This window comes from Pteronotus mesoamericanus, unplaced genomic scaffold (assembly GCF_021234165.1).
Source record: "Pteronotus mesoamericanus isolate MK-2021 breed Mesoamerican mustached bat unplaced genomic scaffold, CSHL_Meso_final contig_74, whole genome shotgun sequence".
Taxonomy (NCBI): Eukaryota; Metazoa; Chordata; class Mammalia; order Chiroptera; family Mormoopidae; genus Pteronotus; species Pteronotus mesoamericanus.
The window spans coordinates 30,778,748-30,805,016 of NW_026555247.1; the positions used below are offsets into that span (position 1 = coordinate 30,778,748).

At 37.7% G+C, this 26,269-nt stretch overlaps 1 protein-coding gene across 1 annotated transcript in view; it reads left to right on the forward strand.

Annotated features, from left to right (window-relative positions):
- The first annotated feature begins 472 nt into the window (after window positions 1-472).
- Window positions 473-26,269, forward strand: part of RAB27B (RAB27B, member RAS oncogene family) — a 32,941-nt gene continuing 7,144 nt past the window's right edge. Inside the window, exons 1-3 of the mRNA XM_054583689.1 lie at window positions 473-546; window positions 22,381-22,552; window positions 24,169-24,254. Of these exons, the coding sequence (XP_054439664.1) occupies window positions 491-546; window positions 22,381-22,552; window positions 24,169-24,254 (314 nt within the window). The 5' untranslated portion in view covers window positions 473-490. The remainder of the gene's footprint in view (window positions 547-22,380; window positions 22,553-24,168; window positions 24,255-26,269) is intronic.

Here is a 26,269-nt window from a genome sequence, read left to right on the forward strand (position 1 = left end):
AGCAAGCATTATATCCCATGCTACTTTTCTTCATAGGGCTTGAGCGCTTTATAAGTGTATGAGATAAATACAAATTGAGTAGGAACAAAGTTATTTATTGTAGTTATTATTTAAGTTTAATGTACAAATTGAGCAATGTTACTAGTGAATGTTTCCAGTTGCAGCACTAATTAAAAAGAAATTCAGAGACTGCAAAGACATTGTTGCTATCTACAGGTGTGCATGCTGAGTGGTAAACCAGGTTCTTTACACAAATATACCAAATGACCCATTCACACAAGAGGGATCTGGGACCAACGTTCAATAAATTATTCAGGCCACGTAGCTAAAAATTCGAGGAGCTGGGATTCGATCTATGTCTGACTCCGGGTCTTGCTAAGGTCACATCCCAATCTGGCTTAATTTTGAGACTCCACCTTTCTCAACAAGATTCAGAAACTGTTTTTACTTTCAGAAAAGATTCAGAACAGCTGTTTCTCTTTCTCAATGGATGACTTTCTCAGCCAAAATGTCTTCTAGAGAGAACCAGCAAGACAAACCAAACAGGTAAAATTCCTTCGGGGTCAAGTTTCCTTCATCTCTTACAAGATAGTTCTTACAAGATATTTCTGGATTTTGTAATTGTTCACCTGTCTTGGATCACCTGAGAAGGAAGGATCACTTGAGGAAGTAGGGCTTGTGAAAAAGGTTGAATGGACATAACTATGAGTTGAGATTTAGGAGGAAAGGAAACAGTGTCATTTGCTAATGAACCTTATCTTTTGGCTCAAATCATGTGTATTTCTTGTACCCATGTCTTGATGTGTGACTAAGTGAAGGAACTGAATTAGAACAGTAGGGGTGGATATCTTCTTCCTGAACATGCCAAATATTTTCTCTTTCTCTATGGACATGTCTTATGAAATATGTGGTGGAGAGACAGACCACAAAACCATTCTAGTTTCTGCAGCAGAGAATACAATGTGAGTATCTGTTTCGAGGTGATTCCCTGATAATGATATCATCCGGTAAATCTGAGGCAGATTCACAGGGTAGAAGCTGAATTCTATTCCTGGCTTAGCTTCTTTCATCCGTCTCCATATTTACAAGACTTATAAAAATTTCGTCCATATAGTTAATCTTCAGTAAATGTTTTTTGAACTTTCTGGATGTTCTCTTTTAAAACTGAGGATATACTGTGTTCTGGGTAGTTTGGCAAAGTGGGGTATCAGCGAGGGTGAATCTGCAAGCACAGTTACCATGAATTCAGAGACCATAGAGCTACAATGGAATCTTAAATTCTTTTAACTTTAACAATTATTCTTAAGAGATTTATCTGTATTACAGCATAATAAACTACTTCATGCCCAGAGTGACATAAGTCTGAAGTCAAATGATATATAATATAATCTTCATCAAGCAGACAAGTAATTGATGATCATTTAAAAAAAGATTCAATATTTGCAATAAATGATATTCAGAATAAAAACAACAACAACAACAAAAAAACCAATTTCAATTCGCCTAGGAGCATCTTCAGAGGATGGACTAACCTGAAATCCTAACACTTATCAAAAAGTTGATGAGAAAGAACTCTCTAAGGTCCAGTGACTTTCAGAGAGAGCTTCATGCTTGGCAGTCTATGGCATGTGGACTCATTTAAAAAAACAAAAGACATCCACGAAACCACATTTTTGAGTGATTCCAGTAGTTTGGAATTGGGTTTTGGCTCAGAATCCAAAGGATAATGCTGTGATTGCAACAAAGAAATTATAAGTATAGTTTTCTCTAAAGACTATGAAAAGGGGGGGGGGGGAATGGAGACCAGATCAACTTAATGTTTTACTAATTGTCTTAATGTTTCTATTTAATTCTGTGACTTGGTCCAAAGTGTTTTGATTCTGTCTTTTTCCAAAGTATCACAACCATGCGTGTTGGACCATACTTCTCTCCATGCGTATTTCTGTGAGCACCTTATCTTGGTTGAAGGACTCGCCTTTATAAGCTCAGAATGATACATAGTTCTTGTCAGGAGTTTATCAAATTCCCCTTTATCCAGCCCAGGCCTTTCATTATCTCCTAATATTTTCACCTCACTTCCTCTTCTTTCTTCAGACCATTTTCATTTGAATTTTTTTTTGGCAGCTTTTTGCCTGTGGCTTCTTTTACTTCTGGAATCAAGTAATGCAAATATGTCTTTGCAAATTCTAGCTGAACAATTTGTTATTTCCCCTTTACTCCTCACCATTTTACTGCATCTTGTTTCAGCGTGCAGCTTTAGCCTTCGTGCATTAGTAAACGTGCAAATGATTATTATATTCAATTAAATGCCACTGGTAAAGGGCAGAGAGGTTTCCCCAAGTTCATTATTCACAGTAGCTTTCAGAACCTGAAGAGCTTGACAAACATAGGCTGGGACCAGCCACAATATGGATATTTAGACTGTGTTACGTCGTCTTGGAATAGGAGCTTGACTTGGACATGCACCCCCTCTTTTCTCAGTGACCCTCCCTCTGCCCATTGACCTTATTTTACGAAGTTTCTTCTCTATTTGCCCATTCAGGAACATCATTAAAACAAATATGCCTGGTTTTAATCTTTGCCTTTTTTCCATAATCCAGTCAACAGAATATGTTGTCTTTTTTTATACCAGGTGCTTTGCTAATGAAAACTTGCCTTGGAAGGCTTAGTTTTTGGTGACTGTGGGAGGTAATGATTTGATAAGTTAACATAATCAATAGGAATGAGTGAACCTCCTTGGTAACTTCTTTTCCTAATACAGTTAACATTACTTCTATTCACTAGACCCATAAGGAATGTCTGTTGCATGAGGCTTTGATGAAGACTTCAGGCATTGCGGCTGAGCAGATGCAGGGATCCAAAAAGTCTTTTTGTATACTCCAAAAAAGAAAAGAAAAATTATGCCCTGGCTGGAGTGGCTCAGCAGGTTGGGCATTATCCCACGAATGAAATGGTCGCTGGTTTGATTCCCAGTCAGGGCACATGCCTGGGTTTCGGGCCAGGGCCCTGGTTGGGGGCGTTTGTGAAAGGCAACCGATCGACGTTTCTCTCACACGTTGATGTTTCTCTCCCTCTCTTTCTCCCTCCCTTCCCCGCTCTCTGAAAATAAATAGAATCTTTTAAAAAAAAACTGCCCACAGAGGCCACTTTTAGACAACAATTATGGAGAAAAATACAGGAAAAAACAAGAGGCTTTCTGGATGTTTGTCTTGTGCCACAGAGGGGAAGGTCAACTATACCTTTGTTTTACAAATGTGTGGAGGTTGAAAAATAAAGCAGGTTAATTAAAATGTTTTTCTAATCCTCCATAAGATCTCCATAGTACAGGTTCCGAGCATTCACCTTAGCTGAAATCTGTCCCCAGGCAGACCTGCCTCCAGAGTCCCCTGCTTTACTTAGCAATTAACTACCCTCTGTCCAGGGGTAAGTCCAGAGTGGAAACAAGGGATCAGGCAAACTTCATCCTTCAGTTTACATGTAGTGTGAGTTTTATGTGCCTCCTTTGGTGATGATGCTTTCTGGAATTTTCCTAAAACACTTGCCATTTTTTAGTACATTTCAAAATATGATTCATGATTTTACCAGAAGTACAGGTTATTTATATTATGTATCCTCCAAAGTTGATGTCCAAAATAACGGGTTGCCCCATTAAGAGCCTTGCATGTAGAATCACAGAAATAAGGGTTTGGGCCAATGGTTCTCTTGCATGAGATTCTGAGATCTTGCAAGAAGACAAACATCAGCTGGGTCAGAAGGGCTATACAAAAAATTAAAATTGTGTGATGCCATAGGAAATGAATCGGAGCCTTCTGTAGATTTGGGGGCCCTGCAGGATCTATCTGATGAAGGAACATTTAAACTCAGATCTGAGTGATAGTAAGGAGACAGTGTGTGAAAACTGGGGAGGAGGAAAGGTAATAGGAAACAGCCAGTGCAAAGGCCCTGAGGCAGGATGAAGCATGGCTTCTGCAAGGAACAGAGAGGTAGTAAAGGGCTGTCAGCTGGGCCACACACTTTGCAAGGCAGAAGGAGGACTTTAGGCTTTATTTTCAGCTTGATGGGGTGCCGTTGGAAAATATGAAGCAGAACAGCGATGTGGTCTAACTTACATTTGTAAAAGGCAACTCTGCTTGTTATGTGGGGGATGGATGGAGGAAAGGCAAAACTGGAGGCACGAAGACAAGTTAGGAGGCTCTTATGAATTGCAGTGACCATACAGTTTGTTCCATATAGGACCCTACTGAGAGTGGAAGGAGACACACTATTAATAGAGGAGGCGGCAAAAACTGGGCCTGTGGTGAGCGTACCAGGGTTGCTTTAACCATTCCGGTTGTCAGGAGAGTAGTGGAACCTTTTATGCCATTCCATTTCATCCAGCCATAAACTCTACGTGCCCAGTGCCTAGTATGTGCCTGGTAAATGTTTGTTGGGTGAGTGAGGGAGTAGGTGAGTGAGTCTGGGGGAGATTAGTATCCTTGCTTTCTAAATGGAGCTGTGCTACAAGTATAATGTGAGGTCTAGTTTTGATAATAAAACTCAGACTGTCTCTCAAATTTCTTACCTAATACCTTATTATCTTTGCTTTTAAATGTTTCTAAACTGTCCCTCATGTATTTCCATTCTCTTCCTTCATTTCCTCCTCTCTCCTGGGTTTAGTGTTCTACATACAGAGGTTCTGTAAATGTGTTTGCTGTACTAGTTTTTATCAAAAGCAAAAATCAGAGAGGTCATTGACAGCATCGAGTCCCCAGGCAGCTTTTTGATCTTTCCTTTGAAGCTCCCTGTGCCACATTTAATGTCCAACTTCATGAAGCCTCCACCCGGGCAGTCTGTCAGTGTCATTTAACGAGGCTGGTGGTGTGTGGTGCGCCAACATTCCACTCACTCCTTACACAACGAACTTTCTTGTGTATTCTCTTTTGAGCATCCAGGAAGTAGTCCACCTTATTCCCAGGGAAAGGGAATACACATTTCTGGAGGACCCCACCCGACTCCTTACAGTTAGAGTAGCTTTTGTGTGTTGGATAACTTGCACCAAATTCTCAACGAAAAAAGATAATTTCACCCTCCCACTTTAAATTATGGGCATAGAAAAACTCAAAAGTGTATATTTTGTAAAATTTGTACTGTAAATTACATAAATTTCTGGCTTCATAAACATTCAAGTATGCTTACCTTTGACAAGATTAGGTTAAATAAAAGACTGGCTTTGGGGAGAGGATGCACAGCATAAAGACCTTTTCTTGCTTAATGTACCTGCATGCATGTGTGCAGTGTGTGTCTGCATTGGTGTGTGTGTGTGCATGTATGACTATGCCTGTGTGCTCATTATGGCCTTGCTGATATTCTGCAATCAATACCTGATGTAACCCAGTCAGTGCTGTTATGCTGGAGAGAAAAATGTTCCAGCTTGCATTCTTATTCCTTATTTTTTTATTCCACTTATCTGTATTGCCTAAGAAAATGTAAACCTGTCTACCATGAGATATAGTATATCATTTGCTGACATTTGTAAAATTATAAAATTATTCAATTATTCAACAAGGACACCTTACTGTAGCTGGATTTATAAGACTAGCTTCTGTTTTAGATCCCAGGGAGAGCCAGCTCTTCTAGAAATTGGAAGATTATCAAGTGTATAATATCATAGTCCTACCTGCTGCTTAATTAGGGGAAATAAAATGGACTTAATATTAGCCTGTGTTTGTATAAAAATGAACTAGAAGATTAGCTGCTGGTATTATCAGAGAAGGGCAGAGCCAATTTACTCTAAACTCCCTAATCGTCAGTGGTATATTTACCTTAATGTATTTAACAGAAGTATATAGACGGAACGAATGTGCAACTTCTCTATTTTTTAATCTGTGTAAGTAGAATTTATACTCCTAAAATTTAATATGCAAGCATTTAACTTTCATACTTTTGCCTCTTGTTGTAATAATGTTACTTGCCAAGATGGGTTTAGATTTCAGTTCAGCCACAAGGAAATTCTAACTTGTATTTAGTTAAGGTCACTGGAACCTTAGGAAATGAGACAGTGAAAGAAAGATATTTAGATTTTTCTTTTTAAACATGGATGAAAATGGAATATAGGGAGAGCATTCTTTGATGGTGAAAAAAAAAATAGATTCCCTAGAACTTCTTTGAGAAGCAGACTTTAATGAAGTGAAAAGTGTCAGGTGTAACAAATGTATTCTTTGTGACAGACACCTTATTGTGATTCTTTTCCCACCAAGATGTTAACATTTACCTTTCAGTATTTGACTTACTGTAATAAATCAGGATATCTGTCCTTTTGTTTCAAAATTCCAGAGGTAAAAGGTAAATCTTTAGTGGAGAATGAAATGTTTTTCCTTGGGCGGGAGTGGACTGCAGGGAGGTTGGTGTTCTTGCAGAGATGAGACACTACATAACCCAGCCCAGGTTTAAACAGCAAGCTGCGAGCTCTCCTCTCAGTTTAGATCAACTCTGGAAAATACCAGACTAATTTCATAAGAACTGTCTTACAATCAATGCATCTTAGCTTATGAAAACTCCAACTCCTGGCATTTATTTCTTGGCTGAAATCGTGATTCTTTTTCGGTGAGAACAGTCACTGTGGATTGGAGCAGTCAAGAGACTGTGTTTCCACGTGAAAGTCTCCTTTTCAACCTAAGGAAAAGTTGGACAAAAGCATAATGCATGATTCTGAGTAGCAACCTTATTTAAGTGTAATTTCTGTAAACCGCACACACTTTTGAATATTTCATGGCATTTCTCAGCCCCAAATTGTTATTAACCAGACAACTTCTGCCAGCTGTGAAGTTAAAGAACACCCTGGCGTGAGACCCACGTGGTTCTGTGCTGGGTGCTGCTGTGCCCTATCAGGACCTTCCCAGGCTGCTGGGGAGGCACAGGAAGCTGCCTCCTGCCCCGTTCTGATTAGACTTTCAAATGTACCGAACAGCAGGGAAGGGTGGGCAAAGCTGTAAATGTCTCTGTGCTAATGATGACTTTTCTTTTCTCACCAGTAACAGCTGGGGGTGAAAGTTGTCAAAGACAAAGTTATAAATGTTTCATATTGGAAAATGCTAGGTGAGTTTAAGATGCGGTCGATTTATTAGGTTACTGCCAAGAAGTAAACAATAGATTCATTAAAGCTGTAATTAGTCATTGTTGACATATTTTATTTTTAATCAGGGCTCCTGGAGGGGATAAAAGTGACTGGAATGATCTAGTGCTTTGTTAAGTAGAAGTAAAACCAGCTTTTTAAAAGTTGGCCATTCCTTTTCCTAGGGATGTTTATACCACCGTTTTTATCTTTCTTTTTTTCTGAGAAATGTGGTGACCTCATTTTAGGCTATAATGTAACCTGTGTTAATTGTTGATTAATTATTTTGTGTTTCTGTTACAGTGTATCATTAGTTAATTTTTTTTAATGTTTTTGTATTTCTTGGCAAGCCGAGTGGAGGGAAATCCATGGTGTTAGAATGCATTGAGCCAGGTATTTCCCATACCTACAACTGCAGATAAAGACCCTGAGAATCAAGGCTTAGGTAATTTGCCCATGGCCACATGTTGGGTAAATGACTAAAAATGAGTGTCTAAACCCAGGGCTGTGGACTCCAACAGCTGCCTTTTACTATTACACCAAGATCAGCCCTTGTCCCAGCAGGTCCAATCTCAGCAGCCAAGGCCCCCACAATGTGTCTGTTTCCATCTAAGCCAAGTTTCCTATAGCCAATGACACTGCTCTGCTCATCCCAGTCCCCCTTTTCCCCATCAAGTTCCAGCTCTCATCTCACCTCCTCCGTGAAGCCTTCCTGATTACTTTTGCTCCTACTAGCTCATCCTTTATGAGATTTCTCTTCTCCTCTAAACATCTTTTAGACATAAAGTCCTAGATTTTCTGGTGTAGAGCTCATTGAACATTTGTTTATTTTTTCCCCAAGGATTTACACACACACACACACAAGGATTTAGAATCATGTGTAATAACCTTCTTTACTTTCCATTCCACCTCAATCATATGTATTACAGAAATAAAATTCTAATTTATAAATTTCAATTAACATAAGTGTCTCCATAATGTAGAAGAAGCCCTTGTGAGAACAAATAAGCACCTCCTTTGGACTAACTCCATTTTTTTGTAGATATAATCTCTCTTTTCCAGGATTTGTTAAGCTCATAAAATACTTCGAGCTAAACTCATATTCATAAAATAGGAGCTAAAACAGTGACCAGCCTGCATTCTTTTCCCAAAGAGGTCTTGGATTTCTTATCTTTCTTATTCTTGGAATTACCTAGAATTGTGCTTAACTGAGAAAATTGTAATAATATGGCACTCATCTTATTTTTATAGATACGTGCCTATGAATCAATCCATAGGTGCTATCTATTTGGTTTCCTTACATCTCAGAGAGGCAGACTTTGTGGGCAGATATTTGGATTAGTATGTCCTTTCTCAGATAATGAAGCAAAGTAGTAGAAGTTAGCATGACTTCCTCAAAGCAGCAGCCAGCTGGAACATGAACCCAGTTTGCAAGATGATTAGGCCAACGTCTGAAAACGTAGCAAAACATCTTTTCAACAAGCATCTCTTTAACTTAAAACATTTTTTTTCTAAGTGGAGACACTGTTTAACAGTAGATGCTTCCATTTTCCTACATCTACTTGATGTCCTTGCATATGTCACTTAACTCTACAGAGAGAAGCGATAGGCTGATGGGAAAGGACCTGTCCAGGAGCTTGTGCTGGTTGGCCCATTGAGGCAGGTGATTATGGTCAGAAAAAACAATCTTCCCACCCTGCCACTGTCTTAGGAGAAGATATGTCTTCATGATAGTGGTCCATTCTTGACTTCCATTAGCTATAGTGTGAAAATGACATTACCCAATGAATGAATCAGGAATCATTCATTAGCAGTGAGGATTCTCTGGGTTAGGAGAGAGGGCCATGGTTCTCACACTTGGTTGCATATTGGAATCATCTGGAGAGCATGAAAAACTACAAGTGCTTTTGCCTCACCGTCAGAAGTCAGATGTCCTTGGCTGGGGGTGTGGCCTGGGCATTAGAGGGTTTTAAAAAAATCCAAGTTTGAGACCTACTGGGCTGGAAAAACCCATTTTCTGTTCTCACTGATCGATCTCAAGAAGACATTGGCCTCTTTGTAGAGACTTCCTAATCTGCTCTGTTCCATCACAGGGTTTTCCAGCCTTGAAGAGATATGATTTGTATCAAAGATTCTTTCAATATAAGGCTTTACAGAATTTCAAGGATTTTATATTTCTTTTTCTTGCTCCCTAGCTGAAGTTCTGGCTAAAAGGACCTAGGAAAATATTTTTAAGAAAGTAAAAAGTAAGCCATGCAGCCCCCTTACAAAGATAAGCAGAAAAGCTTTTCAGGTCAAATACGAAATCTTTCAACAATTTTTCAAAGCTTAATTTATTGAATTCAACCACTCATGAAACATTTTTGTGCCTGTTTTTAGAGTAAAATAACATTGTAGGAGCTACTAATTGTCAGGGAAACAAAATTCAGAGTATGTGAGGAAACAAAAGTTCTCTGTAGCTGGGAAGGCACATTAAATGCATTGTAGTAACCGGCTTCAGCAGAAGGAACCCACAAGCTGTGTGCCAAGCTTGGCTGGTGACGATGAGCAAGAGGAAATTGCTCTGAACCCACCATTTTCCACCTTTTCAGTCTCTTGGCACACATAAACTGATGACTAAAACTGCAGCACACCAGAAAAATATATGTTTTGCTGATTGGACACACAGAAAAAGTAGGTATAATTTTGATTCATTCACACTGACTGCCTACCGTTGTGTTGACTGTTGCCACGTTTTCATTTGACAATCTAAGGGAAAAGAGGTCTGTGCCCCTGGCCAAATAGCTGGGTGTTGCAGGTTTTAAAAACTCTTGCGGCACACCGGTTCAAAATTGTTCTTCTAAACTGTAACAGGATCATACAGGATCAAGATAGGTCTTTCTGCCCTAGAATGAGTTGAGATGCTGGAGGGAGTTGCAAGGCTCAACCTTCTAGAAGATGCGCCCCTAGGTAAAGAATGATGACGGAGAAAGCAGTTCACAAACCTGGCTGCTGCTCTTCTGCTGTAACTTAGTGGGATATTTAAACTCCTAGTTCCCACACCGGCCTGTAGAGATTCTGTAGTCTATTCTGGAGAGGCCCGGGAATTTGTATTGGTAACCCTTCCCCAGGGAATACTAATGATCGGCCAGGGTTGGGTCCCCCGGGATAATATGTGCAGTTGAGTTTCATTCCCGTGTCATTTCACAGGGTCCTGATCACCGATTTGCCCTGCTGTTTCTCCAGGATTTTTCAGTTACTCAGTCCTGATTTGTGAGCGCATTTGCTCAGTACATTGGCTCTCAGGACCCTGTTAAATAATAAATATTTTTACAAATAATAAGTTTTATTTGTGGTAATTAGGCTCAGAGTATATTTTTTTCATTGGTTTCAGGTGGGTATTACTGTTTGCATACAGAGGACAACACTGGTAAGTGACTTCATTGTAAGCAAGTATGAATTAACACCTCTCTAAGACAAATCAATTATTTTTAAAACAAAATATGGCATTCCTACATTGTTGAGCTTTAAAAGTAGTAATTCATATAACATGATTTAATTCATATTTAATTCATATAACATGAAATCCACCATCGTAAAATATATAACTCAGTGGGTTTTAGTATATTCACAAAGTTGCCCTTATTTTCTGAATCCAGAACGTTTTCATCATCCTTCCAAAAACAAAAAAACAAAACACAAAAAAACCTCATATGCATTAACAGTCACTTCTCACTCCTCCCCTTCACATCCCCTGGAAAACACTAATTTGCATCCTTTCTCAATGAGCTTGCCTACTCTGGACATTTAATATAAATAGAATTATTTTGCTTCTGGCTTCTTTCATTCGGTATGATGTTTCCAAGTTTCGTCCACATTATAGCATGTATCCATACATCATTCTGTTGTATGGATATGCTACATTTTGTTTACGTATTCATTCATTGATAAGCATTTGTGTGATTTTCATAGTGAGGCTCTTATGACCATTTGTGCACAAGTTTTTATGTGGGCATATGTTTTCGTTTCTTTTGGATATAGAGAAAGAAGTAGAATTGCTAGGTCCTAAGGTCACTCTATGTTTGACTTTTTGAGAAAGTTCCAAACTGTTTTCCAAAATGGCTGCACCATTTTACATCCCATCTGTGACATGGGATGGCTCCATTTCTCCACATCTCTACCAGCACTTGCTTTGTTCATATTTTTATGATAGTCTTCCTAGTGGGCGTGAAGTGGGATTTCATTGTGGTTTTGATTTGTACTCTTCTAATGACTAATGCTATCTTTGAATCTTTTCATATGCTTATTGGCCATTTGTATATCATCTTTTGAGAAATATATTCAAATCCTTTGTCCATTTTTTAGTTTGGTTATTTATCTTCTTATTTTTGACATGTACAAATTTTTTATGTAATCTAGCCCTGGTTGGTGTGGCTCAGTAGATTGAATGCTAGCCTGTGAACCAAAGGGCCACTGGTTCGATTCCCAGCCTAGGGCACATACCTGGGTTGCAGAACAGGTCCCCAGTAGGGGGCAAGTGAGAGACAACCCCACATTGATGTTTCTCTCCGTCTCTTTTTCCTCTTCCCCTATCTAAAAATAAATATATATAAAATCTTAAAATAAAAATGAATTCTTTATGTAATCTGTGTTCAAGTCCCTTATCAGATATATGATTCACAAATATTTTTTGCTTAGTCTGGGGGTATATTTTCAGTTATACCCCCAGTCTTCTTAAGCACAAAACTTTTCCATTATGAAGAAATGTATTTTTTCTTTTGTCACTGGTTTGTTGGGTGTTATATTTAAGAAACCATCACACAATCTAAGGTTATGAATATTTACTATTTTTTTAAGTTTTATAGTTTTAGCTCTTACATTTAGGTCTATAATCCATGTTTCATTAATTTTTGTATTTGGCATAAACAGATGTCTGTAGTCATTTTTTTGAATGTAGCTATTCAGTTGCCACAGAAGCATTTGTTGGAAAGGCTATTCCTACCCATTGAACTATCTTGACGTGCTTGTTATAATTGAAAATCAATCAAAGAGTTACTTTCTAGACTTTCAATTTGATTCCATTGATCTATATGGTTAGCATTAGGCCAGCGACATTCTGTATTGGTCGCTGTGATTGTAGTAAGTTTTGAAATTGAAAACTATGAGTCCTCCAACTTTTTTCTTCTTTGGTCAAGATTATTTTGACTATTATGTGTTTTTTGCATTTACATATAAATTTTAGGATCAGCTTACAATTTCTGCTCAACAGCAGCTAGATTTTGGTAGAGGTTGAGTTGAACCTATTTGTTGTTGGGCTGTTTTAAAGAGTAAATATGTTAGTACTTAGAACAGTGTAGTACTTAAACAGTGACTGATGTATAATAAGACAATATAACTGCTGTTAGCTATCATTCTGTTTTTGAGTTGTCTCAAATATCCCTTCCTAATAATTTGATACCTTTGTCATTTTGAACTGCAGTTGTCTTGTGTGTGGTATATTTCCTTTCATACTCACAGATTTTTTTCTTTTGGTACAGGTTATTATATTTATATGAAAATTCTGTTAATTGGTATGTTCTATTAGAATTGTCTGAGTGCAATTCTTACCTCTCTGAAGAAGACATAAAATCCTATATTATAAACATTGTAGAGAAGCATCTGTGAAGTTTCTAATTACTATATCTGAATTTCATGAGGTCTTTAACTTAAGAGTACACTCTAAAGATGCTCTTATTCTACGCCATAAAAGAATTAGTCTCCCGTTGGTTTAATACACTGTAAATTGAGCTAAAAGTCAACTTATTCTCTTCAAATCATCCATGTAAGCTGAAGACTGATGTGCACATTTAAAGTGAAAGTTGTTTGATTCACTTGCTCATTGGTTACAGAGACATGTTAGCATTTGCTGAGCTGCTTTTGGAGATTTGGGAGGGGTAAGCCAAAATCCTGCTTTAGAGTTAAGTAAGTTAATGTTAATTGCTCAAAACCATTTTGCAGTGGATATAGAAATACCATAATGGAACATACACACACTTCAGCTATAGGCCAGTTCACTGTCAGACCCTTTTAGCTGGATATCAGGATACCTAAGCAATCCTTCATGTGCTTATTGTATGGCTCTCTTTCAAAACTGAAATTTAGAGTTGAAGTAAGTTATATGGGAAATCTACTATGAAATAGATATCTTTTTCATGGCACTATCTTAGCTATAACTGTGTCTATTATTTAATTTTCTAAACATTAAAAAATAGAGGCATATGCCTGAAGTGGGATCCTTAACATTCTAGCATTTTATATCAGTAAAGTTTTGAATTTAAAAAAAAAGCAAGAATCACTTTGTATTACAGAATGTGAGATGTACAGGGGTAAAGCAAAAGTAAATATGGAAAATAATACTAATAATTAATAAATAATAGTGTAAGAATAAGCTTTGTGTTTTCAGTACCCACAACTATAAACCTACTTTTGCCCACCCTTGTATTAATGAGAGACTTTTATGCAGTTGTAGGAGCTGGCTAGGCAATCTGCACAAGGCTGTTGCTTTTCTGTCTTGTGTTGTACCAGAGTCAGGAGAACCAGGGTCAGGCAAGAAAGATGGGCAGGAAGTGGGGGAGAGCAAGGTGCAGCAGGTGTCCACGTGGTCAAGCTGAGGTCCAGGAGGGTGCCCAGAACTTGCCTAGGTCTCTCGCCACCCCCGACCTCTATGGGGCGAATGACCTGCTGAAGGGGCTGTGCCTTCACCACTGAGCGGCACACACACCTATAACTGAGGACTCAGAGACGCTAAGCAAGGAGGTCTGGTGGGAGCTAGAGAAACTACAAGTCCATTGTTTCTTTCCTGTGCTAGCAAGGCGAGCTGATAGATCAGTGACAACATGTGGGAACTCTGAGGCCTGTGCTCCCAGTGTGACCCTCCTCGATGTACTTTCAGATTGGACACATTTAAGTTTCCAAGAAGGCTGTGAAACACATTTTAAGAGGTATTTCCGTTGATTAGCATTCAGGAACATTCCTCAATTACCTTTAACCGATAAGCGCAAGTCCTCAGAGAGGTTTCTCTGAATCCGAAAGAGCTACTTTATTTTGATCCTATTGACCATTTACTCATCTGAAGCCAAAAGCCTGCATTTTTTTTCCCCCCACTAACCCTGCGATTTGGGGCATGTCTGCTAAACACTGTTTTTAAGCACACATCAGTTAGGGGCTTGCTTTCTATCCAGGGGTTCAGCTGAGCTTCAGGGATAATGCTAGGCCATTGCTCGTTCTTCTCAGCCAGATTCCATTTAGGGCACCTGTCAATGTTGCTACATCTGGAGACAAAATAGTTTTGTGCTTGGCTGGCTGCTGCTGAGTTGTAATAATCCAATAGTCTGGAAACACACGAATGGAAACACACGAATGGATCGATGTTAGTAAACAGTAATTTAAAAAAGTCTTCCAATACAGGTAAAAGTGTCTTAGAGCAGGAGCAGCCCTATCCTGACCCTAACTATGAGGATTATTGGCAAATTGCAGGGTTCTCAGGAAGAATACTCCTTAAGCAAATTTGGGCTTTAGCAATTTCAAGTTCAGAATTCCAAGATCTACTAGAACTTGACTCTACAGCACTCTGCCCGTTATGGGTATATAAAAACTGGAGTAAAATTGGTGAAGAATTCATGAATAAGGAAGTTGTGGTTCTGATAGAATTTAGAAGATAAAAATAGAGGTAAAGGAAATTCCAAGGGAAAATTAATTATAATAGAAAATAGGATTACTGGCTCATGGGCTACAGTATGAAAATTAAAATAAACTCTTGAGGTAATTAGACTGGTACTCTCATTAGTTTTCTAAAACCTACAAATACACAGAATTAGAAATATCAAGGAGAAAAATAATTATCAAAACAGAAAGAATCTAAACATTTATGTAAAAACATATTATACAACTCCAAAAAGTACATTTGAATTCCTAGATGAAATGATTAATGTCCTACAAAATTACAGGTTTGCAAAATTGATCCTAGAGAAGGCAGGATAAAATGGACCAATTACCAAAGAAGAAATAGAGAATGTAATTTAAAAAACACCACCACACAAAATCACCGGGACAAAGGTTTCACATAGAAATTCTTTCCAACTTTTAAACATAAGTAGACTTAATAATACTTAATGCTCTAGAGTACAGAAAAATAAGAAAATCTTTTATTCAATGAAATGAATATAATGTAAATTTTAAAACCAAAGATTGTTTCAACAAGACAAATCTTATTCAACTGATAAAAAATTACCTATATTTTGTGGTTTATAATGCACACATTTTGCCCAAATTTTTGAGGGAAAAATAAGAATGCACATTATACATGGGTATAATGATTGCATACCATAGGTATAATAATGAGTATAATAACCCCTTGTATAATGAGCACAAAAACATGGGTGGGCATTACACTCTGTAAGATATGATAGATAAAATATATGAAATGGAACCCGGAAACACATTAAAAGATAATACATCATCAACAAGTGAGTTTTATTTTATAAATGTGAAGATGTTGCTATGTAAGGAAATCTATTAATAAAGTTGAATTAAAGAGAGAAATCAGAAGATCATCTCAATAGAAGAAAGGGTAATTGACAAGTGCAGTATCCACTCAGGTTAAAGGCAGCCAGCATCGTGCTTAGTGGGAAAACATTGGAGGATTTACAACTGAAATGAGAAACTAGGTTACTTACTATCTCTACATTTCCTTAATTTTATAGTAGAGTATTAGATAGTGAAAAACAAAAGGAATAGGAGAGTAAAAATTTAAAAGGAAGACAATACCATACTTATTAATAAACTATATGTTTGTACATTCAAAAAAATTAAAGTAATGAATTGATAAACCACTATAATAAGAAAATTTAACAGTGTTGGGTAATAAAACTAATACTCAAAAGTTAATAATTTTCATATATACAATAAAATAATGGCAAACCGAAGATAACATATGAGTCTGAAGTAGCAAAAGCAAATAAAATTTTAAAAAACTTAGATGTAAACTTAATACGAATATCTAAAACCTGTATGAGAAAAACCTTAAAGTTATCCTGAAAGTCACAAGAGACGACCACATGGAAGACATATGTTTTTGTAAAGCAAAATCAATATCACAAAAATTAAGAAAAGAAGAAGAATAAGGTGATAACCCTTTCAAATGTTAAATATTTTATGTATAATCATATTTAAAATGTAAAGCATATTTAAAATGGTGCTTCATAAAAAGACAATCAGTTCAGTGGAACAGAGAAAAATCCAGAAATAAACCTAATTCTCTATGGAATTTTACCATATGATAGAGGTGACATGTCAGATCAGGAATGAAAAGATGAATTTGTAGGTAAATTGTATTGGGGTAGATTTAAAAAGATAAATTTGAATAAATAATTCATAACATGCATTATGATAAATTCCAGGTGATTTAAATATTTAAATGTAAAACCGAAACTGTGTAGGTACCAGGAGGACACATAAATGAATTCCTTTCTAACATGGGGTAGGAAAACCTCCTGAACTGTGACTCAGGATTTGATTTCTCCCCCCCACAAACAACATCAGGAACAATCGTAAGTCTTCTGGATGGCATGAATACCACAAGCTACGTAAAGAGGCAATGAGAAAACGGATTTGCAACTTACATAACAAAGTTTTAGTATTTCTAATATATACATAGCTTCTAAAAATAAAACAGATAAGCCATTTTTTAATGCGTAAGAGATACAAGCCTTTCATTTGCAGAAAAAGAAATGCAGATTACCCTTAAACATAGGAAAATGTGCTTGGCCTTATTGGACTAAGAGAAATAGAGGTTGAGACAGTATTAATATATGATTTCTGACCTATCAAATACCCAAACAGCAAAATATTTGACTACCTTCTGTATAGGTAGGTACAATGTCAATAGTGCTAAATTGAATATTCTTTAAAGACATGTATTGAATTATTTATGAAAAGAATGTTTGCTTCAGAATAATCTGGTAGAGGGAGAGTTTTGGTTACATGAAATAAGATTGGCCATATATTAGTAATTTAGAAGCTGGATGTGCACACTACTATTCCCTCAAGTTTTGTGTATGTTTGAAATTTCTTGCAATAAAATGTAAAGGCAAAAAAAGAAAGAAGGTTCATATAGTTTCAAAAGATACCACAAAATTAAACCAAAGGAAAATTGTTACTTTTGAGAAGAATTGAGAAATAAACATATTTATTGGCTTAGAAGTGAATTTCTTATGTGAGAAGGTTATATCAATGGGCATAAAACAACTAAATACTGACCTGTGTTAGGTTTTTTTATCCTTTATTTTCAAGATGAGTAAGGTGAAATTTAGCTCAATAAATTCTTTATCTCTATGTTATTAGATCCCTTGATCACAGAATGAAACAAAACGGACACTTTTATTTTTTTTAAATATATTTGATTGCTTCAGTAGGCACATTGAGCATTCTCAGAGCTTAATAAAGTTGTTCGATTAATAATATTGACTTATATTTGCAATTCGGTTGGAATCTTCCATATAGGCTCTGAGCCATTAATCTTAAATAGCATTTAAGAAGAAGCAAAATGAAAATTGTCTTCAATAAACCGTCCTAAATAGACAAAATGGTAATGAGTACGCTAAAAAATTATTTTAAAAAATTATCCCCTCCCTCCAGAAAATGCCTTTTCTCCTACTGACGCACAGCCTCCAGGTCCCTAGAGGACTTCGGTAGTCCATAATTTATCTTCAGCCTCCAGGATGAATGTGGTTTTGGAAGCAGTGTTTGAAGGTCAGTAACTGAGACCCACCCTCAGGCTGCCATTCAGACAATTGAAATACTTGCTTTGAGGATCCCAGCCCTGAAAATGTACTTAGTGGAGCCCAACACAAACCAATCAAAGATAAATGAGGGCATCCTAAACTTCTGTCCATTTTATGCCTTTCAGCTTTCATTTTATTGAAACAATTTACACTGAACACAAAATGATATCGCCAATATTTTGTTTGTTTACTATTTTAAATTCTCCAGAGTGCCTTAAGAGTATTAACTTGGCTTTTATTTATTTAGTAAGTTCAAGCCGCAAGGTCATAGCCAGTCATGTTGTTCTTAAGATAGTTACTAGGAGGTTAACAGAGAGCACCAGTTTGCATGGGTTAATCTGTCTGTCTGCGTAATAGTCATCCATACACATCAGTAGCACTTGCTAAGCTTCCCACTGGAGAAAGCAGAGTGTATCCTCAGAACCATGCAAAATAAGAGGTGCCCACGAGTGGGTGTTAAATGAGTGAATGGATGCTTCTGTGGAGGACTTCAGTTTTCTGAGCTCTGACCTATTCAAGGGGCAAGTTTATCAATTCTGCCAGCATAAATCTCACTTTCAAAAATTATAGTCTCTCTGTACTTTGTCTTTCCTCAGTTTATTTGGAATGGCTCCTCTGAAGATATAAATAAATATTCTATTTGAGAGGTTTTATTGCATTCTTGTATAACTTAAAATTGAAAAATTAGCTCAGCAAGCCAGGCCTGGAAAGTACCAAGTAATCATTTAATCTAAATACTCATTTCAAAGATGAGGAAGGGAGGAGAATATAAGTCTTCAATGTGGAGGGATAACATTTCCACCGACTGCTCTGAGATAAATTGAGTAATCAGGACAATGGCACAGCTCTGAGAAGCTTAAATATATTTGTGCACTCAATACATATGTGTTAAGTTCCCAACTATACACCAATCGCTGTACTGGGCTCTGTAGATTGACAAGTGGACAGAAGATATTAAGTTCCTGAACTAATGGAGTTTATGTTGAACAAGAATGAGGCATAGCGGGGGGGAAAAGGAGAGAAACCATTAACGACCTTGAGATAGTCTAACGATGAAAATCATGTGCCTGTTAATACCCAGAGATTTTCTTCCCCCATAGAATAAAATATTTCTAGCTCCTAGCTATCTGACCCACTTTTCATTTCAAATTATAGTGACCAACAGTCTTAGGTTTCCCTTTATTGGAAACTGTCACCCTACAAATTGCATGTCTTATCTGTAAACTGAAGGTTAGCCCAGATGATTGACTTAGATTTCCTTCTACCTTTAAGCCTTCTTTAAACAAAACCCTGTGGGTGTTTTGAATGCTTTCCCTACTCTTCCCAGCCCCGTACTTTCCCATGAAGGGCTCTACAGATGACGCTTCAGTTTCTGTATCTAAAAGACCTCCTGGCTTGTGTGGTGTAGCTTGTGACCCAGCGATAGTGGGGGAGAGTCATTCACACTTCCTGAAACACAGCGGTCTTCTGGTCTTTCCTCTCCTTGGGACCCATAGACCCAAGAACTGCCCAAGCCATCAGTCTTTGTGCAGAGATAAACAATAGTGCTAAACTTGTCAGCTTTTTGATCCTTCCCAGATCATTTTTTAGCCCAGTTCTTGGAAGGGGACGTCTTGCCAAGACTTTTATTTTTCTTTGCGGTGTTGTATTTGCTGTGCTAAGAATAGAATAGTACAATCATATGATTTTAGGACTCATAAAACCACAGGAAAATAAAAGAGGAACCAAACTAAATACAAAAGAATTATATATAGATAAATATAGATATGGGTAGTGATATAAAATGAAAAATAAAATTTGTTTTCAAAAGAAACTTAGAGGTGACTTATCTCCCATGCCAATTTCTTTAGTCAATTGGAGACACTAAATAAAGACTTTCCACAGGGCCAGGCTTTGTGTTCGTTTCAGGTGGAACTGGTGTTACGGGTTGTGTCCACAGCCCTGATAAGAAAGAGCTAGTGTGAGCCGCAGTGGAATTGATCCATGTGAGCCAGGATTATTCACTCTGCATTGAGGCCTGAGTGGGAGGCAACCCCAGTATTGCCCAGGCGGGTTTATGTACAAACAGCAGAGAACAAATTGACTCAGATCAGGAACACATGTAGTTGGCAAGTCATGTAGTTGGCAAGTAATGATAGTTTCACTCTACAAGTGCGAGGTTACATCTCCTGCAATGGTCCTGAGTCTCCTTCCCTTGAACCTAATCCCGTCCTGCGCCATAATGCTCTCTTCTTCTACAAAACCTCTTCTGACCACTGACGTCCATGAAGACTACTGTTTTGTTTGAAGTAAAAGCACATTTGTCAATGAATTATGTTCCATCTTGTAAAGTTATGTTGCATTTTCTTGCATCCTTATTTAAGTTTTAATTGTATGCATGCCTCATCAGGAACTAGATTATCAATTGCATTTTTTGAACTTTCATCTTTGAACCTGCTACTCTATGTTGAAGATATTTAACCAGATTTGCTCAAGAGTTAGCCTTCCCTGATATGCTCACAAAAACACTGCAAAAAACATAGTTAACTTGAAGTAAAATTTTAAAGTTTGATGATGTTATTGCTCTTTTTCCAGGAAGCCACAATGTCCTCCAACTTGAGCTTCTATTTAGGCAGCCAGTGGCCTCCATTTCTTCCCCAGATTATTAATGTTTGTGTCCAGGAAAAAATTGGCTCTGGTCACTTATATCTTAGTTAGAGTAAATATTAATCTCTATTTTCCCATGAGAATGAGCAGCTTCACCCAGTTCTACCAGTGCAATGACAGACTTTATCAGCCTTTGCAAGAGCTCTATGTGAGCAAGTCTCAGGGAGAGAGCAGGATGTAGAGAGATGGTGGTGGGGACAGACCTTAAGTGGGGGAAATCATATGACTTGGCAGCAATCTCCTCTAGCGGCCCATTTGACTCAGAGGCTAGGAGCAGCGCCATCTTCACCTGAAGCCCTGGTAAGAGATTTAGAACTACCCAAGCTCAGAAGTAGTTGCTGCCAGGCAGTCAACCCATGCAGAGACTTTCCAAGAATTTAATATCAACAGTTGAGATATCTATTTTCTTTTATTAATGAAAGTGGGTTGTGGATGGCCTCTCCTCCTGAGCAATGATTATACTTTGTATAGGTATTTTTTTAAAAAGTAAACATTCACGGTCCGTAAACATCCACCCTGAGAGTCCTAACTTAGTGAAGAAAACACATTATAGGGAAAGAAAGCTTTAGCAGAACATTGTGGATTGGCAGCTCTTAAACCACCTTTCCTCAAAAACCATTCATTGATTAAAGAAACATAAATCCATAATGAATATAGTAGTATTCAGCAGCATTATAGTTCAAACTTTATAAAATTCTAATGGAAAAATTCTAAGTCTTTCAAATGATACAATGATACTGTTTGCTAAGTATCTAATTATCATCTTTATTATTATTTATCCAAAGACATAAAACCTTTCAGTTTTGACTACTAACTGAAGTGATAATGTAAAAAAAAATATTTTGTTTGAATTGATGAATATATGTATCATTTTCTTACATGTAGAACAGTTTTAGAATTACGTATTTATAGAATGTCCATAGAATAACTTATTAAAATTTAATACATTTAATTTTAACCACCTCAGAACTCCTGAACAGCGCAATGACTTCTGGATCTATAGAGGTGGGGAAATAGTCCTTCTCATACAGTGAAGGGAGCAACACTCTCATGCTAGGAAAATCTTTATAGGCCTTCCTCTATACGGGTTCATGACAAAACCATGTCTATAACCCATCGGTCAGAAAGCTGTACTAAGCAGCAAAGCATTTTCCCAAACTCAAGTTTGGAAGCTTTACCAAGTATTCAATAAAAGATGGTGACAATTCAGATGCATGTGGCAGTAGTCTCGGTGTTACCAGTGTAGGTGCACTTGGCTTTGGCCCTTGACTCATCTTCACTCAGAGTCACTGTAACAACAACAAAATATAAGATTGAAGCAGGAGAGGTTAGGGCTCTGGGAAAAGGGCCAGTGACATTGTTTCTTCAGTCAGGGAAAGTATTAGCTGAATTCACATAGTTATTCCTCTTAATACTTATTCCTTTTTTTTTAAGGCCTGGGAAATATTTAGCTGACTTGTCAAAGGAGAACAGAGGCTTTGCCACTGGAGGACAGAGGCTTTGGTATTCCAAAACAGAAAAATTTTAAATATAGCTTTTAAAAATGACTTAAATCAGTGTTTTTAAAGGTTGTCTTTAAAGGTTGCTGTGGCAATGCCTGGTGTGGATATCGTATTAGCTTTCGCTCCATACTAGTGGACCTGATGTAAAAAGATTTGTACTGAGTGAAACAATAGATGTGTCCTTACTCCTGAAGCTTCTTAGAACAAGTTAATTGAGAATTTGGCAGAATGAGGGCATTCACATTTTTTTTTAACCTTGAAACCTATATTTATGTTGTGTTTTGAAGGAATACAAAAGAAGCCCAACTTTCATCATAACAAACTACTATGCCTCTCTACACAGGCCCAACAAGACCATCACTATGACCGATGGAGACTATGATTATCTGATCAAACTCCTGGCCCTTGGAGACTCAGGGGTGGGGAAGACGACATTTCTTTATCGATACACAGACAATAAATTCAACCCCAAGTTCATCACAACCGTAGGAATAGACTTTCGGGAAAAACGTGTGGTGAGTTCTTACCCATACTGTTAAGCTTACTGCCAACCCCTACCCACCCCAGATAAACTAGAAATTAAAAAGCTATGTTTAATGCATTCAAATCATCTGTCTTTTATCACATGAAATTTATAACCTGTCATATTACTTTTTATTTTCTCAACTATAAATGACATGGTGCACAGAAAAATGTTGAGCGACACAATTGCTTGTCTCCAAAAGTATATAGGGCAACTAAAATAAATAATTTATGGATTTACATAGTGTTTTTTCTATGAATTCTTAAGGAATCTTTTAAAACTTGAATTTTGCAGGATCTAAAAACATTAACTCTTAATCTGAGTTAAGTTCCTCAGTAAGAACAAGGGTTCATTTCCTACTCTTAGGAAAGATGTTGAAAGAGTGATTGGCAAATAACTGGAACACGAGCTTTGTAAGTTCTTGCTGCATTTTTATTTATGTGTAGACTTAGCCATCAATCACTTGCTGATTATGAACAGAATGTGAGACCAATCCATGCTATTTTCCAAGATAAGGGAGTTGAAGTGAGAATCGCAACCACTTCCTTCTCCTATGCTAGACGCTAATGACAGGAATGAAGATATTGTGACATGTGAGACGGGTAGCATAGGCACATAAGCCTCGCCAGATTTACTGCCACCCACCCAAGGTGTTCTTGATTGTCAACATGGCTGTGGCTCCCAGTTGATGTCACAGATCTATTCATTCCTTGAGAACTGAGGAAAAAACAACAAAGAAAATGATGGTTGAGAAGTTAAACCATGGTTTCTTATTCTGCCCGGTCCCTTCCCTGGAAGCCGATACACTGTAGTGCTGTTTTAGCAGACTTGCTGCCAGCCCCTACCAGATTTTTTTGTATCTTCTTCCCTCCTCAGTGCCCCTATGGATCTGGGTATAAGTCCTTGCAGTGTTCCCTTTAAAACACTTTCACTAAGCTGTACTTAAGGGAGCTGATGAAATATTAAAATCATTATGCTTTGCTTAATAAGAAGTCAAAGAACCACCATTTTAAAAATTTCAACTTTTTGCAAAAAGCCTTGGAAGTAACGACTAATAAAGGAAGATTCTAAATATCCTGTGTAAACTGACTGAAAAATTCTGTGCACATTTCATGGCTAAGTCATTTTGAACGTCCAGTGCACAATACAAGATATTCACGTATTTGTAAATCATTTGACTGTTTTAAAAATGCCTTCACGTTTCCTATTTCATGTAAGTTTCCAGTAACTCTGTAAAGCAGGAAAAGATTGTGGGTCTCAATTTTGAGGTAAGAAAACAAGTTTAAAAGAGGTTAAATGATGAGTTGATATTTGAACCTAGAGCATGGGTCCTAAATCTAGTGTTTGCTGCCTCTCTGAGGAAATGACAGAAGGTGTCTAATTTAAGTTTGCAGTATGCCTAAATTGTGTTGAAAATCATACTTGTACTTGACATTTAAAAGTGAGAGTATATGTGATACTTCTGGGAAAAAAAACAGAGCAAATATTTATCCTGCACTATGAACTTTGATTATAGTAATTGAGAAAAAACATGTTGAGTGAACCCAGAGAATTTGAATGTTGACAAAATCCAAAGCAGTAAAAACTGATGAAAATCGTATCTTTCAGGTTTATAATACACAGGGGCCAAATGAATCGTCAGGGAAAACGTTTAAGGTGCACCTTCAGCTCTGGGACACTGCAGGACAAGAGCGGTAACGTAGATTTCTTTGCTTCTAGTTACAAAGAGCTCAGAAAAACTTATTTTATGTTTTATTTATTTGTATTTAGTTATAGTTTACTTTCATTATTTTGTATTGGTTTCAGGTATACAGGAAAAAACTGAACCACATTATATGCAACTCTTCCCCTGGTTTCAAAATAGACATTTGTACTGAGAAATAAAAAATCAATTGTTTGTAGTTAAGTAACCATAACTAGCATGGTAGGTTTGGTCCAGATTTCAAAAACTAGATTTTCTAAAATCTCTGTGCAGATTCTAGTTATACATTGTCTTTGTACTGTATAATAGGAACAAAGTAAACTCCGGAATTGAATTGAATTAAGGTGGGAATTTAATACTGCTACAAGTGCTGCTCAAAGAGGGAGTGGGAGGAAGCGGTGTTTAGCTCTTTCTCATCTCTTTCTGTGCTTCCGCAGAGCCTCTCTGTCCTGGGCCATTCGACTAACTTTGTTCTCTAAGACCTTGGACGCAACATGGCCTTCCAGCAGGAATGCTCTACCCTTTCCCGCCTCCCTGACCCTCTCCTTCCCCAGGCCAGGCTCATACTCAGCCTCCCTGGGGCTTTCCGAACACACCCACATAAACAAGCTGCCTCCTCCTTCCGGACTCCTACAACAACTACTCTGCCATCCCTTAAGTTAATTAATTATTTACCACCTTGTAATAAAACACATCTTTTTGTTTTGTCTCTATCTGCTGTTCTTTGATTCACTGTAGCTTTGTCATCCTAAGAAAATCATCAGGTTTATACGGGCTGAGACTATGCTTTGGTAGAGTGTATAAGTTAAGAGATGCTTAGTAGACAATAGTGTTACTTGCTTAGAGCTGGAAGTGCTATTTTTTTTTTTTTTGGCTGAAAGTAGATTTCTTTGAGATATAAGATTTCAAAGTGCAAAAGACCCCAAGCTAGTGAAGTTCTTCAATATCAGATTAAGTAAAAACTGGCAATAGATTGTCAAGATAAGATATTTAGAAGGCACATACCTCCAAATTCTGCATCGCGTGCCTTTGAATGTTTATGCTTGTAAACACTGCAGTTTTTGAAATGCGTCCAAAATGTTCTCGCCTTCAGTGAGTGGAAACGCCAGGAGAGGTGCCGGGCCCTCTCTGTTAGCTTTTTGACTGTGAATTCCATTTACACACATCCTTCAACACTGCTTGCTGGTGCTGCTACAGTCATTCCTCACAAGAATCTCTGTTCATATGTCAGTTTGGTTGTCACAAAGATGTATGTTTTATAGACCGATTTGATTCATATTTGAAGAAGTATTATGAGAAAATGTGGTTCCCATATGTCTTCGCACATGATATGTCAGCCTAGCATGATGGCAGGCTTCTCTCGTCTGTCCCTTTCAGACAGCTGCTCTCGGAGGGAAATGGGGAAGACTAGGGGCCGTCAGTAACAATGGGGTTATTCATCCCTTGGGAATTTTGCATTCCGTAAGTATAAGGTGTAGCTAAGCAACAAGGGAAACAATCCTGCACGCCCTGGCAATCCCCCCTGTGCGAGGCCACCTGGCAGCACAACCCAAATAAGATAATGGTTATCGATACAAGTGATATTATGGGAAGGAGGGAAAAATAACGCCCCTTATGTAGGCCTAAAGGATAGAGGGCACAGCCTTAGTCCCCACTGAGGAAGAACGAGGCATAATGTGACCCTGGGATTGTTGGTTTTTATGGGGTCCTCGCTCTCTCCGCCCTGCAGACAGAATGAGGTTGGTGGGTGAAGCTGGAAATCAATTGCCTTCCCTCTGGAATAAGTCCGGGAAAGCGTGGAGGATAGCAAGGGCACTGGGGAAGAATGGTCCAGCGGGTGAGCCATGTGCAGACTAAGAGCATCTTACCCACTTGCTATGCTCCAATCACATCCATACAACAAGCATGTTTTTAAGTAACTTTGTCATGTGCTGTGGGCAATGAGAGGGGAATAAGGCAGAGTCTTATTTTCAAATAAAACACACACACACGTGGAAAAAGAGCAGG